The sequence below is a fragment of the Cryptomeria japonica genome, chromosome 10, assembly GCF_030272615.1.
Source record: "Cryptomeria japonica chromosome 10, Sugi_1.0, whole genome shotgun sequence".
Lineage (NCBI taxonomy): Eukaryota > Viridiplantae > Streptophyta > Pinopsida > Cupressales > Cupressaceae > Cryptomeria > Cryptomeria japonica.
The window spans coordinates 346,172,034-346,188,862 of NC_081414.1; the positions used below are offsets into that span (position 1 = coordinate 346,172,034).

General features: G+C 35.4%; 1 protein-coding gene across 1 annotated transcript; it reads right to left on the bottom strand.

Moving 5' to 3' along the window:
• Window positions 1–1,653: 1,653 nt before the first annotated feature.
• LOC131050895 (elongation factor 2) lies at window positions 1,654–10,235 on the bottom strand. Its single transcript, XM_057985199.2, has 4 exons — window positions 10,046–10,235; window positions 4,674–4,728; window positions 4,468–4,555; window positions 1,654–4,368 (listed from the first exon to the last, which is right to left on the bottom strand). The coding sequence occupies exons 2-4, from the start codon at window positions 4,674–4,676 to the stop codon at window positions 1,928–1,930; spliced, it is 2,532 nt and encodes an 843-aa protein (XP_057841182.2). The 5' UTR covers window positions 4,677–4,728; window positions 10,046–10,235; the 3' UTR covers window positions 1,654–1,927.
• Window positions 10,236–16,829: the final 6,594 nt, after the last annotated feature.

Sequence of the window (16,829 nt, forward strand, 5' to 3'; positions counted from 1 at the left end):
TGGTTTAATTCCACACCGATCAGGTGGTCCCAAGATGGGGTAAAAATCAGTGATCCGGAAACCTTGAGAGAGTAGTCCCAAGATGGGGTTAAGGGCCTGCATCCGGAAAACTTGAGGGAGTCTGTTTGTAGTTGGTTTCTCAGCACCCTAGCACCATAATTACCCCTTCTCCATTAGGGTTAGCTAATAACCAGGTTAGACCACATATAGAGGGTCATGATTTATAATATGACGGAATAGTAGTAATAAGCATAGTAACTTTTTGGTAATGCATTCAATGATGAATGACAATTGTTGATAACATGACAGCTTCCAAGTAGAGGACATCACATTATATAGAATGATTAGTTGAAGTGATTCTAGTCTGGCAAAGAAAGGCAGGTTGTGTATTGCTTTAAGTTTTAACTCTGATAGGCATTTGGTTAGGTGGTTTTGTAGTAACCCCCGTGGACATTATTTATATTGCTTCTTGAGACAAGTTTCTGTCTCAAAAAATAAGCACCTTACCTAATAGTATAGTGAAGGCCCAGAAATTTTCTATTGTTTGATGGTCTTGTGAAAAATAAGCACCTTACCTAATATAATAGTGCATGCTTTTAATTACCAAGATGCGTTTGATCTGTCAATAAATCTGATTTTAACCACAGATAGCAACAACAAATTAACTTCAGATTCAACTTCAATAAATTAATCTACTGGAGTCCAGCTTGCACACATAACAAACATTGAAAGAGAGGAAGGGTTAGGAGACATGTCTCTCAAACACTTGCACGAGGCTGACAAAGACTGGAGAATGAACGAAGCCTTGCATGGTAAATGTTGTGCTAAGGGACATTAAGTGGCTTGGCTCAATCATGAACTTGCAACTCTATTCAGCATGTTCCATGATGTAGCAGGTGAATTTTTCGAGTGTGTTCTCTGCAATGGTCAAAAGTAGTTTTTCAGAAATACCAAGTGTTATGGTGAGAAAACCCTTTTCCAAATTTAGTACCTATAAATGGATGGCAGGCACCAATTGACATTGGAAGACAGAAGGGTTACAGAAGGAACCTGCCATTAAGAAGGAAATATGGTTTATGTTTGTCAAAGTACAGTAGCGCACATTGGTGTCCGTGATAACATAACAGGTGCAGATAAAATAATGTGCTTTTGGATGGTTTAAGCTCAGGAATGGTCGAATGGGGCCCAAGACATGTCTATTAGAAATGAAAACTAAAGCACATGCAAAACATGATGGATAAGTGTCAAAAATTCAAATATTAAAATCTCAACAGATAGATCTTCACAATTTCAGATGCAGGTCACTCAACCAAAGAGCCAGGAATAGCTGCAGGATTAGTTGCAGCAAACATACAAACTACCATATGAAAATAGATTAAAAGGCTTATCACAATTATTTTGTAATGCGGGGCACCAAATATGACTTTTCTAAAGAATAGCAGTATTAAAAAATGTTTCAAGTACTAATCCTTGAATTTCTCAGTTGTATTAAATATGGTTCAAGTACACCTGACATTTCTAGCTCGTGTTTGAATAAATCTGCTGAATGTTGTAATTATCACATTAAAGTCTTATGGTCCCACCAAAGTACATAGCAAGACTGAAATAAAAACAGAAGTCAAGAGCCACCCTATCAAGGCCATTAGACCTCCATAAGCAAAACGTGCTGAGGAATTATCTATTAATGTGCAATTACAAAATTACTATAGAGTGCATACTCTTGAATATTAATTTGGAAACAATTATGTTCTTCAAATTTTATTTGTAATCATAATTATAAGAAAATAAATAGTATTTTTACGAAATAGTTTGACCTCACTGTTCATGCTTCTTGACCAAAAATAAAAACCAAAGAAAAAGAAACCCGATGCTCAAACGCAGACTTGTTGCATCCTCAGAATCTCCATCCTCCATGCCAAAAAAAGCTTTACAGCTTATCCTCAAACTCTGACAAGGGAGTCATTTGCTCCTTCAGACCCTTTCTCTTGCGGATATCAAGAACAAGCTTCTCAGCTTGAGTGCCATGCTCCAGTGGATCGGAGCCCATCATATCCCAGTGATCAAATACACATTGAGGGAAAGCCTGACCAGAAGTTGCTGCTCGAAGAGTGCCAGAAAACCCAAATGACTCAATGACTGGCAAATATGCCTTAATATTGTAGAGCGGGGTTCCTGGCCTTTGCATTTCCTCAAACACATGGCCCCTTTTCTGATTCAGCACACCATAAATACCTCCAAGTGCCTGTTCAGGAGCCTGAATTTCTACAAGATATACTGGCTCCAGAAGCCTTGGTTTAGCAGTAAGCTGAGAAGCATACATAACCCTTCTGGCTGTTGGAATAATCTGGCCACCTCCTCTATGAATGGCATCAGTATGTAAAACAACATCACAAACCTCAAAGCAAATGCCACGCATGTTCTCCTCTGCAAGAGCACCTTCCTTGGATGCCCACTGAAATGCTGCAACAACTGAATCCTTAATTTCATTTAAGTACTGAACTCCCTTACACATATCTACAACCATGTTGGGACCAGTGGTTTCAGGCCCAAAACACCAAATCTTCTTAGCCAGATCTTTGTCCCATCCGAACTCCTCAGAAAGGATTTTAGCACGGGCCTTAGGATCATCTCTTGGGCCAATGCGACCATCATCAATCGCTTCTGGAAGCCCTTCTTCGAGAGGCCTTGCTTCAAAATAAAGCCTGTTGTGTTTATTTGGAGACTTGCTCATTACAGTACGGACCGACTTCTCCAATACAGTTTCTCTAAATGAGACAACAGGATCAGACACAACAATCTCAGCTCCACCCATAAAATCATCTTGCAAATCCTTCAAGCAAATCTCAAGGTGAAGTTCTCCTGCTCCAGCAATAATATGTTCACCAGATTCCTCAATTGTGCACACCACCATAGGATCTGACTTAGCAAGCCTCTTCAACCCTTCGACAAGCTTTGGAAGGTCAGAAGCTACCTTGCACTGCACTGCAACACGCACAACAGGCGAGACAGAGAACTTCATTGCTCTAATTGGATGGGCATCAACCTCCTTCTCATTAGTCAGAGTAGCATTCTTAGTGATGAACTGATCTAACCCAACCAAAGCCACTGTATTTCCACAGGGGACATCCTCAACTGATTCTTGTTTTTTACCCATCCAAATGACAGTCCTCTGGACACTTTTCGTATACAAGTCCTTCTTCTGACCAGGCACATAGTTAGGACCCATTATCCTAACCTTCATTCCTGTAGATACCTTCCCTGCAAAAACCCGACCAAAGGCAAAAAAACGCCCCTTGTCAGAGGCAGGAATCATCTTTGAAACATACAACATTAATGGTCCTTCAGGGTCACAATTTCTAATTGCAGTTGCATACACATCATCAAGAGGACCTTCATACAAGTTCTCTACACGATATCTCTGTGCTTTTGATGGAGATGGAAGATGGAAAATCATCATCTCAAGTAAAGCACTGCTCGCAGGTAGCCAGGTTTGCATAACACGTTTCATTAGGGCCTTCCCCGCTAGTTCCTTCTCATCACTTTTCATAACAACTCCCAGTTTCTGCAACATCGGCCATAACTTATCCTTCTGATCATTCATACAAATGTTTATAATCTGCTTAATCGGTTCATATATAAACTGAACAAAACCTCTTTTGCAAGTAGGAGCTCCTGTGTTCTTTGTTGTCCACTTTTTGGTACTTGGGTCAAAAAAGTTCTCACCCCACAGTCTTTCCATCATCTTGGCTTCATCAACTTTAAACTTTGAAGCATACATTTTGGCAAAATTTGTCAAAGTGAAAGCCCACCCATGCAGACCAGCTGAGAAAGCAACTGTACCTTTCTCTGGATAAACTTGGCAATCACCAAGAAGAGGATCTTCATAGGTAGCCATAATCACGTTTGCATTTTCAATCACTCTAAGAAATGTCTGATAAGCTTCCTCTCCTTCAACCTGCAACTCAAGGAAACATCTATCCATCTTGTTAACAGTAAGAACTGGCCTAATTCTTTCTCCAAGAGCCTGTCGAAGAACAGTCTCAGTCTGTACACAAACTCCTTCAATACAATCTACCACAACTAATGCACCATCTGTGATACGCAGGGCTGCTGTGACCTCAGAAGAGAAGTCAACGTGCCCTGGAGAATCAATCAGATTGATCAAATATTCATTCCCCATTCTCTCCCCCGTGAAACTCTTAAGAGACTCAGCTGTCATCTCATAATACAAGGAGATGCCTGTTGACTTAATGGTGATACCACGTTCAGCTTCATCTGCACGAGTATCAGTCATTCTAACATCACCGGCAACTTCTTGAGCAATGATACCAGCTGCTGCCACTAAAGAATCAGTAAGTGTAGACTTCCCTGCACAACAGCAAAAACAATGTCATTGAAAATCCAAATACTGGTTTTCTCCTTAATGTAACATTAAACCTAAATGGAAAAATATAAAGTAGCCCCTACCATGGTCGACATGGGCAATAACAGACATATTTCGAATATTATGTTTCAAGTCCATAATCCTACGAAGTTCTTCAGCTGTGAACTTCACCTGCAAATCACAGATAGTCACAGTGGATACCAAAGAAATATTTTTTTTCTAAAATGCATAACAAAGACAAATTTCTCTTCAATCTCTTTTTAAGTGAATCACGATAAATTGACATTACCATTTTTGCTGACTCTTATATTCACCAAAAGGCAATTTGATAGTATATCTGAAATCTGCAAAACAAATGAATACAATTAACCAAAACCTTCACAATACTTTCATCAGCAATTAATTAAAAAAACACATATTATAAGCATATTGAGTAATTCAAAAAAGCAGACTGTGAGAACAAAACTGCAATTCAAAAACAACAGAGAATAGCCTGCAGATTTGTAATATGAAAAATCTTTAAACTAAGAAGGTTTAATCCTCAAATTTCCAATGGCAAACATTTTAGTAACTGTAACCAGCCGAAATTGTGTTATATTAAATCTGTATTTAACCAGAGATCTTGTGGTGCCTGTTGTTTAAAGTCAGCACACCTCAATTTCCAAATTTATGAACAAATGTTCAAGCTCGAATCTTGAAAGTATGAGAGGCCCCTCTAAGGTTTATTTAAAAAACGGTTAATCTTAGACAGTAAAGTGAGGCACATATTGCTAAGTACAAATTACAGTATTTAATTACAGCCTTTCTATTGATTTTGCATGTGCAGATGCACCACTATAAGCCATTTTGTTTTATCTTTAACATTGACAATTGACATTGAATTATCAATTACCAGTAATGTTATGTATTTAATTTTGTACATTTTGCACAAATAATGTGTAACTATATATAGAAAGAGTTATGCCAAACCTGAATGTATGTGCTGCATAGATCAAAACCTTTGAATAAAGGAGAATCGTGATTCAAGGTAAGAGCTTTTCTTAATTTTTAATACTTGAAGTGTTTATAATTTGCAAACTCTTATTATTTTATTTTTTTTTAATCAGTTTATTATTGCTTCAGTTTCTTGTTCATTTTTGTAACAAGCAATCACAGCCTAAGGTTACATTATTTTTTTCCACGTGATTTTTGACCTAGGATTTCATTATTGCATTTTTTTTTCATTTTAGAACATATAGATACAGATATAGTTTGAAATGACTCATAATTCCAGCTTGGTGGGCCAATGATCAATTAAGGCTTTAAAAGCTGACTCGTTATAACCACTTTAGTGACATGTGAGAATGATTAAGCAGCTTGCTAGAGGCGGGCATCGTATTTGGCACTGTAATGAATGTCAAAACAAGTACAAAATTTAAACAGTTGAGTAAATGCCCACTTGTGTCCAATTGCTGACCAAGAAATTGAAGTTAATGTTTGGGAAAAACAGAAATGCATAGCAAAAGAAGCAAATTATTGCTTTTATCAAAGTGCAAGAGGAAGCATAATGCCACTGAGAAAGCTAGATAAGAATCTTATTATTACAAAAGAAAAGATTCCACATGCCACGTGCAAGACCATCCTCCACTATTCTTCTGATAGTTGCTGCCACACATCTGTTTCCTGCAACACTGACTTCCAAGAAAACATTAGCCCCTCTTTCTCATGAAAGAATCATGGACGCAAACCCATTAGAAAGGACATTTCATAATGAGCTGAGGGGTGACGCCGATAGCATATTGTGCATTGTATTTATGTCAATGGCCTTCCTTTAAACCTTGTTAGATCACCACAAGGACAAGAAAAGGTAAGGAATTAATGAACCACCCAAAAACTGTGCATTGTATTTATGTTAATGGGCTTCCTTTAAACCTCGTTAGATCACCACAAGGACAAGAAATGGTGGGCAATTAATGAGGCACTCACAAAATCAACATGTCTTGTCCATGAAAAGGTACATGCCACCTTAATGATTAAGGATATAAAGTATATGGGCAATCCATTGTTGGTCAAGATTCATGGACCTAAACAAGAGTGCCCATGATTTCTCATTAGTGGAAAGCTTGCAAAAATAAGCCCCTAGTTCATTTTGTTGCAATATGGCTTAAAGGGGCTGTTTTTTAGGTGAACTGATGGGCATGTGAAGGATGTCAAATTCAACATACATCCTAATATAACCCATTAAGACAATGAGATCTCAATACATAGCATTTTGAGAGGTTATTAGTTAAGAAACAGACACGATGTGTGGTCCACTCAGTCAACTTGATGAACAAAAGCTTGGCACACAAACTATGTTACCCCGAGTTTCCAAGACGGGGACGGCAGGGGATGGCGAGTAGTTTCCAGGACGGCAATTTTTTTTGCCAATTTTGGGGACGGCAAAGGGGACGGCTATATAAAATATAGGGAAAATTTAAAATATATAGTGAGATTTTAAATGTTCATATGAAAAATAGATAAAGCATGTATATATACATTATATTCATATGAAAACATGGATAAAGCAAGTATATGTACATTATAGAACCTTAACATACCACATTTGTGTTCAGAATTCATTGTCAATACTCAATATGCATTCATAATTGAAAATACATTGTCAATATGCCAACACTTGTTTGCATGTAGTTCATTGTTTATTTCTGATTGATGGATATTTTGATAGTCTTCCATTTCTATTATGACCTACAACCGCTTCTTTATGCACTACAAAGTTTTGGATGTTCATGAAATTCTATACCAAGCTGTTATTCATATTTCTGAGTGCTTTTGGCTATTATTCAGACCTGTTTACCTTTCATAATTGTGAAAAGTCCAATATTGCAGAGCTACAACCCCTTTTTTATGCACTACCGCGTTCTAAGTGTTTGTGAAATTTATTACCAGGCTGCTGCTCATTATTTCTAAGTGCTTTTGGAAGTGATTCAGACATGTTTACCCATCATATTACTGAAAATCCAATTTTATAGACCTATAATGAAATAAAAAAATGTTTTTTTGAGCATTCGAGTCTCTTTTTGTTTTTTAAATGTGCTGGGAAAAGGGGGGAAAAGGGGGACGGCTGGCTACAAAATATTTTCTAAGGGATACAAAATATTTTAAGGAAGGACACAATCCAACTGTAACCAGATTGGTCAGCTTTTTTAGCTTTGTAATTCTGAAATCTGTTTTACAAATGTGAACTGTGCATTACATAATAAACAAGGCCTACTTTCAAAGTTAAGTTTATTCTCTGACCTTAGTGGTTTGGAATGCCAATGTTATTGTTTGCTGCTGCAGTTATGAGGATTATTTGCATGTGTTGGTCTGAATCTATTAACCAGTCCATAAGAAAAAAACCCAAGGTTCATTACACCTAAAACAGGATGCTAAACATGAACTGCATTATATATAATATAAGTTAATCTACAATCATCAACAAACTCAAAACTGAAATGTCCAACTCAGGTTTAGCAGAAATAAAACATCCATACAGACTTATTTATCAATCAACAAAGCCAAACATTTACAGTATATAGTAACTTATAAGGTACTAAACTCATAGAATTGTCATACAAGATGATTCAAATATAATAAATGAATGTTAAATCAAAGAGAACCTCTTTATGGGAAAAAAAGGCCTAGAAATCTGCTAATACTTTGTAACCTCTTTATGGGAAAAAAGGCCTAGAAACCTGCTAATACTTAGTTACCATCTAAATATAAAGTTTGTTTATAAACTCAGCTAAAAACAAAATTCGGCAGAGGATTTTGTGTTGTTAGAAACAAATCTAAATGACTCTGAAAATGCCTGACCATTATAATATCTTAATTATTACAAGATAAAAGGTTGATTCCAAAGTTTGCACGCAATCTGGGTTACAGATCAGATTATACCAAAAAGTATAATTTTTATATACTGAATAAATAGGCAAACAAAAATCAAGTCACCATTCTAATTACTGCTCTGCAAAAATATTCCCTAAGCCTTCATTGGCAATCAAATCCAAAATACTTTCAATATCATAAGTACACTGAGGCTTTGAGTAATACAAAGTGTTTCCCTGGGGTCAGAAACTTGTCCCAGACATTCCTGGGGCAAGGTTCAAATGTGCTGCCCCAATCCCCTTTCTAACAAAACTGTAACATCAATTAACTTCTAGTTTAACTTTTAAACAGATAAAGAAAAAATTTAGTTTAAAATGGGTAGAGAATGCTTCCCACTTCCCACTTAGAGTTATGGGAGATAACCTAAAGATAGTTGGATCCACACCTATCCCAACAGGAGATCTCATACTATATGATACAAAGGGATGAGGGAGATGGGTATTTATATCTCAATCTTTCAGTTGAAGGCTCATCCAAGTTTTAGTTATTCTCTCATCTAATATTATGAGGAAGCTTGTTGTGATTGAAATCATACCTTCTCCAGAAGCACAGAGAGGAAAGTGAGGAAGCTTATTAACCTTCCAGATTTGGTAAATTTGCCTAATGTCATTCCTGTCCATTTGCAAAAGTGTACAGAAGACTCATTCTATGAGTATGTTCTTTGATCCTTTTCAAGGGTTATTCTTGATCAACGTCAATATTTTTCATCCCTTGGACAAAATCCAGTTGAACCCGAAAGCATTCACAAACAAAATAACAAACATCAATTCCTTTGCATCGAATAGAAAGCAATCTTGGATTCATCTAATTGAAGGCTATCAAAGGCCACCCACAAGAAGAGATCATCAATGGAATATGTTTCAGACTGGCTTTGACTCACAAACCTCCATGTCTGTTCCGTTCATATTGTAGAGAAGTTTTCAAGAGTGATGAACGTCTTATGGTCTCATGTTTATATTTTTAATAGACATTATTAAATGTATTTTTTAGTTTCTTTAAGCCGCTCTTAGGTAATTACTTTACTATCTTTGTATTTTACATCTCGTATATTTTTATTTTTTTTATTTGCCACTCCCTTTCACTCCCCCGCAATCTGAAACTTCCTGTCACCATGCCCAAAACTCACTGAAACGATAGAGTTAAAAGTAGCTTTGAGATTTCCACATGTATAAAGTAAGAAAATCTAATCAACCCTCAAAATTATAATTATAAAAATAGTGCATAGAATTTGATCTTTCAAACATCCAGATGTAAACATTACAGTAAATCTATATTGCTAAATCTTAATGATATGAAATCTCTATTTAATCAGAGAACTTACGTTGCCTGTTGTTTAAAATCAACGCAACGCCATCTACATATTTGCGCGTGAAGATTCAAGCTTGAGCCTTAAAAGAAAGAGAGATCCTTCCAAGATTTATTTAATAGATAGTAAAAAGAGAGGGATTGACATATTTTAGCTACAAATATTTATCACGTTCCTTTTCAGTTACAGCCTTATCTGAATCCTCGGCATCAAAACAAGTGAGCTTGCATAGAAACAAAGCTTTAAACACTTGGACGGCATTAAAGGCCTTTGTACAATGAATCACATACATTACCATACGTTAAACCTTAAAAAAACTAAATCAGACAAGATTACGTTAAAAACAGAGCCCAAAACCTAACTACAGTGGATCTGTTTAAACAGATAACAGAAACAGATGGGATCGATATTGAAATCGAGATCTCGAGAGCACGATGAAAACTAACCTGTAAAGAAAAGGCCGCGCTGTAAGGACTCGGGGTGCAGACCTTCCAATTCTAGGCTCCCGAAGATGAGACGAATAAAGAAAAAAGGAGTAGATTTGATCGGACCGCACAAAGATAATCCTCCTTGCCTAGGGTTTTGATGCCTCCTTAGGGTTTCTCTTGGGGAAAGAATATGCTCCGAGGCAAAGCAATACGCCGCCACCGGGTAAATTTTTTACGCTTTATTTTCGGTGACCCTTTTTCACCGCTAAAAGGTAAGTGTTTTTTTTTTGCCTTCACTTTGTATTTTCTACTAAAGTTACGTAGAATTGAAAATGGAACAGTTGGTTCTTTGACCGTTGCTTACAAAAGGTAGAACCACTTGAGTTGAGGGGGAAAAAATATATTTATCTTTTGGTTTATTTTAATTTTTGTGCTTTCCATAAGCTCTACGAAATTCGGCATAGATTATTTTAGATTAAATGATGAGAATTGGAATTGATAAATTTCATATTCATATTTGCTATTTTAGAAAAGTAAATGAGGAGGATGAAAGCATTTGATTTTATAATAGAGGAATGGATTATTAAAGATTTTTGAAATTGTATTGGTATGTTTTCATGGGTTTTTTATCAATGAATTTTTTGAATCTCGTAATTATGTCTTGTTTGGGATCAAGTTTGATAATATAAGTACATTTTATAATTGTAGATTTATCTTGTAGATTTCAGATTTAATCTTATGTAATTGCATATTCCTACTCTTTAACTTCTCTAAGTGCTATTTGACTACTTTGTTGATTCTAGCTGAAGTTTTTTTAAAATACCTTGGAGGGGTTGCCATTTCATTTCGAGGAGACAAATTTTCTTAGATCAAAACCATAAAATCTATACAAAATTGAAAGATAGCAAGCATGCATCTTAATCTTGTACATTATCTTCTAGTTTTGTATGCATTTTTGGGGGTTGATGTAGGAGAACTTGTCTCCTTGTGATAAATGACAACCCTTCCAATGAAATGATCAATTGTTCTTTCCTCGAGCAAGTTACTAAATTTTGCATAAATTAATTTAAGATTAAATGATGATAAATTAGGATTGATAAATTTGATTATTGCATTCATTCTTTTAGAAAAGTAATAAAGTGGATAGGAGTATTTAGTTTTGGAATTAAAGAATAGTTTGTTTAAGATATTTTAAAAATCATATTAGTATTTTTTTAATGCTATTTATTAATGAATGCCTTATAATTTGAAATGGATCTATGCTCTTTTGGGGCTCAAGTTTGGAAGTATAGGTAAGCTCCATAATTGTAGATTCATCATCTAGCTTCAAACTTGACCCTGTGTGATTGCCTACTCTTGATCTTGAACTCACACCTAGGTGATAGCTGTCTACTTTGGTGTTTCTACATATTTGAGGGCTATGGTGATTTTCAAATACCTTAGAAGGGTTGTCATTTCATTGTAAGGTACAAATTCTCCTAGATCAATAACCAAAAATGAATACAAAATTAGAAGATGGCAAGCAAGCCTCGTAAGTGTTGCTACAATTATTTTGTTGCATCTTATTATGTTAAGTTTACTCAAAGAAATTATTTTTATGACTTAGGTAAAGATAAGACAATTGAGTACGTGTCATTTCATGGGAATGTGTTTTTACGTAGCCTCTTAGGTTTGGAAACTTAAATAAAACAATCCCTCATTTTTTGTTTTTTGCTTCTTTCTTACCCTCATTGGATTTGGAATCTTGCAACTATATATTGTAATGTTTTCCTTACATTAATAATCTCTCCATATTATTGATATTAGATTTTATAAAATATTTATATTTTGGACTATTTGCATAAACGCATGAAGCTTTTGTAATCTTTTTTGGTCACCTAAATCTAAACTTGTCTTCTCATTTCCATTAAATACTACATGGTATAAAAAATGTGTTGGTGTCTTTAAATTATATGTGTCCTCTAAAAAATAGAGACCTTTCAATTGAAGTTTTGGAGGAGAGATAAATTTTGGATCATGATGGATCAAATCAAATCTCACCACAATGTGCAAAAGGCCTAAGAAAGTTGAGATTGACTTTTGTTTCACCAAAATTGATCAAGAAGCTTGATTACATATAAAGGCTTGAACATTAAATTTGGCATACTTGTTTTTGGGACATTTCTAAACCAAATGGACCTTTTCATTACATCTAGAAGGCCTAAAGATTCTCATTTTCATATAGAATTTACCTAGGTTTAGTGGTGGAAGAATTTGAAACAAAAAAATGCTTCTCTATCATACAATGATTGTATAGTTTATGCATTGTATAATTTTGAATTAAAAATAATACACACAGACACCCATGGGTATTGATATAGCTAATCTTAGTCTCGCCACCAATATCCTACCAATTGGACCCCTACTCCCTCCTCTACTTGTTTGCCACCAATCTTAGTAATGCCATGTTTTGTTCTCTACCCCCACAACTTAAAACCACCCTCCAATATGAAAAAGTAGTTTCCCAAATACATTAACATTTTTATAGATATTGAAATTCAATTCTACTAAAGAAAGACTTACTCTCCTTGAAAGTGATCTGAATCCAAACACCAATGCTTAACATAGACATCTACAAAACATGTTCCAGTCCCACATGACCAAAAAAGTAGAAGATGAATATGTCTCAAAAAATATGCTTGAACTTGCAAAAATGGAATGAGAGAGAAACTAGCAAATTACTAGTCAACAACAAGAATTAAAACTATTATATTGAAAAGAAACTAGAAATTTGTAGTAAGCTAGAAATCTTCCTCCAATGAAACTTGTAGCTTAAGCAGGAAAACAAGAAATTTTATTTTGATGGTTGTTTGAGGGTTTGCTTCAGTATTTCTACCTTTATGGTAGTTTATTTTTATAATAATATTTGAAATGTAAAAATGTAATGTAGATGAAATTATTGTTCTATGGTGAAAGGAAAATATTAATGCAAATAAGCAAGCATGTGATCCATTAATGCCAAAGATACAAGAACAAAGTGTTGGTGATAACTAGGATTAGAAAGCAAAAACCAGACTTCCACAAACCATGAGCATGCAAATCCAAATGAATAATATCAAAGATTTAATTTGAATGTGTTGGTGTAAATAGTGATTTTGTCAAACTAGGTAAGTGTTAGCATGTCTAGAGATAGACCTATTAACAATGCTTAAGTCTCCACTTAAGAACTTTTAGTATTTTTTGTCATCTCATGTGATTGAGACATGTGTACTCACTTAGTACGACACTTATTGCATGTACATTAGCCACTTGTTCACACACTTGTCAAGTGTACTCTCAAGTGTCCCATGTTTGGAAGGTTACTCAATTGTTGTTCCAACTTGTCCACCTCATCTAGCTTGCCTATATATGCAAGCCTACTATATACATTTTACTTAACTCTTTGATATTATTAGTTTAGCTTTTTGTGCTCATGTTTTGTAGAAGTTTGATGTTTGTTTCGTGATCTTGGCCAATCCTGACAACATGGTATCAAAGCCATGCTAGCAAAACCCTTCCCTCTGAGTGTTTTTTAAAGTTATTCCGTCCGATTTTGCTCCTTTTGGATAAAAAATCATATTTAGAGGCAAGTTGTGGCTTCTTATTCTGCAGGGTTTTTTTGAGGCCTTAATTCACCTATGTTGAGGTTTTTTTTCTTTTCAATTTTAGTATCTGCAAGTTTTTGTGGGTGGCTCCTCTATTAGCTAAGAATCATCTCTGTCTTGGAAACAATATTTTCTCTGATTCATAGCACTATTTTCTTTCTGAATGGGATCCTCGACCTTCATTCTCTATGGTAGCATTTTGTTTGCCTGCAAAAAAACAAGAGCATGAAGAAAAATTGTTATCTTGTCCTCTTCTAAATGATGGGGAGGTAGCCAAGGATATTGTTTATCGAAAGCAAAGAGATGGTTCTGTACGTGGACATGTCATACGTATTGCTTCAACAAGTAAAGGTTTGATCAAATTCCTGCCATGAACTTACCCCAAGGAGATCTCGAATTCGGTGGAGCATGCAAAGCAAATAGCAGTTGAAGGCTCCAAACTCAGATCAACCTGAAAGAAGAAGTCATTGATAATGCAAATAAATAATATGGTGGTGAAGAGATTTTTCTTGCCACGGTGCTCCTGGAATGTAGTTCACCTAAAGGTGAAATTAAGATAGCAATCTGCTAGCCCAACCATGCCAATAGCTAGCAGAAGGGCAATTTTTTGGAGGTTACAACACTTTGATTGCAAGTTGCATCATAACAGCGCACCTCACAAGAACAATTTTTGTGCACTTTTTCACCCATGTAGCATTTTGGACTGGGGTAGCTTCTCAATCGAGTTCAAAAAGGTGCAACAATCAGCCTAAGGCATGTTTTCATTGCTATAATGTGTGGAACCTATGAATTCAGTATTGCGAACAAGTCTACTAATCAATGCCTTGCTTGATTAGTATTCAGGTTTTAAGGGTGTGATAGTGCAAATCGACAATAATTGTCTTGTTTTTTTGGTTGTTTTTTTGGTTGTCTTATTGTGGCTACCTGCAAGGAAAGTGAAGTGGAGGTTTTACTTCACTTCATGAACCACTTGTTTGTTGATTTCATTTGGCCTTCCATGACGCAATCTACATACTTGATAGACATTCATCGGTGGACTTTTTGGTATTGGTTGTGAACTGTCACTTCCCCCACCTCATAGAGATTGACTTACAATATTTAATCAGCAACTTCCATCTGCAACACAGCTTCTTCATAGTCAGCATTGTTCATTATCCCATGTAGATTTCCTACCCCACATAATCAGCTTTGGCGCAACATTGCTTAGTCAATGCCTCATTTGGCTGGCAATCTTAAACAATTCTTCTCCTTTTTTAATGTTCATCTCTCCAACGGTCTCCTCGCTACTTGCCACCACATCTTCAATGGCTTGGACAACTAAACCAACAAGGCAGTTTTGCACTGATTTCAAATGCTTAACAATTATTGAAACTTTCATCATAGCATTTTGTTCAACCTTTTTGCTAGCATTCTATGTTGAAGTCGTAACAACATTACATGTTAACTATCATAGTATGACAACCATCATGTCTCTTAAGAATTTGTAATTGGGGGTATTCAGATTAGGGGCAAGTTGTCTTTGATATGTGTGATGATTTTTAATAAATCTTGTATTTTTGCTTGATGAAGACGAAGGGTGAGGTCTAGGTTGGCAAGAGGATAAATCCTCCTTACAATCAAAACCATTGTATTCTTTAAAGTTTCATGTCAATTCCAATGAGTAGTTGGAAATCTAGGTTTTCTCTCATCTTAGAGCATCTTTTTCTAGTTTAGTGCAAATGTAATTAAAAATAGATTCACGAGAAATTATTTGGTTAATAACTTTTGATAGGTAGCTTAAAATTGAGCACCATTTTATGAAAGGTTAATGTTTCAACATTTCCCATCCATTGAACCTTGCTACATTGTAAAAAGCATTGAGTTATGAAGTGCTAAAAATTTGGGGGGCTTGCCTAACATTGTTCATCAAGAGGGTGCCTTGAGTCATGCCCCTGCGCACTTTTGTGAAACATGTCATGAAACTTCCACATTTCCCTTACTATCATTTTTTTTAGGTTTTCTTGAGATGTGCCTCTAAACACTTTTGTGAAATTGTTCCTTTGAGCACTTTCATACCTTCTTAAGAACTACATATGGAGATGAACAATGTAGTCTTATGGCATGCATAGTGATTTCACCACTTATTGCTACATATGAATCCAAAAATGCTTCACAAAAAGCATTAGTGATTCCTCACAACAAGATATTCATGCATGTTTTCTAGTATTATAGATTTGGAAGACATCATTGAGGACATTGGAAGTACAAACATTATTCATCTCAACATCATTTCGGGGAGGATTATCAAAGGTAGTACTTGAAACATCCATTAAATTTTTAATCGAATTCAAGCATTCCATGAACATCTTTAAGAATATAATCATATAGCAACATGAAATATGTATGAAAGCTTTGACAAATGAAGTGAATGTAAGAAACATCTTTGAAACCCTCATTATGCAATACATTAAAATACAATGAATCAATGCAAGCAACATGAAGTGAAAGAAGCCACCATTCAACACATGATTTTGATAAGTATTATAACTAATAAACAATAGTCATCACATGTGAAATTGCAAACCAATCAGATCTTGTGAAATCCATAATGAAAATTAGATCTAAAAACTTTCAATTAGAATTATGCAAAATGTAAGAAGCATCGGGTTCACCAAAATGTAGTGTGGTGCCAATAGGATTCACTAGTCTAGAAACATACAAACTAGGAATCAAACCCATTCACATCAACATACAATTTAAAGAATGATCAATAGGCCCAACTTCAAACCCTTGGGAGAGCTAGGCGCAATGGTTCATTTATTCCTTTTTATCATTATTGATATGATTACATAAGATGAAATAGAAAAATGCAAGAACTGGGTCTAAAGATGTAAATTTGAGAATAATCAGCACATGTACAGTAAGCTACTAAATAGATATGCGAACTCTGAGAATATATTGGAAATAGGAGTAAAAAAGGAACTCATGTCTGCAATTTGAGCCTGAAAGTGTTGGACTATATGGCTAGGTATCCTAGTCATGAAGGTGTCTAATGCAAATATCATGAACAAATTCCAGATCAGGATGTCAGATAAATTATCTCCCTAAAATTTTGTTAGAAAAGTGTCAAACTATAGATGGCTAAGCCATAGTGTCCAGGATTTTTTGGTTCTTCTGCCTGGATCCCTTTGTCTTAGTTT

Coding starts and splice junctions, on each gene's coding strand:
- LOC131050895 (XM_057985199.2), bottom strand. Junction 4,369..4,467: donor TATTGCCCATGTCGACCATG/GTAGGGGCTACT, acceptor GCTGTTGTGCAG/GGAAGTCTACACTTACTGAT.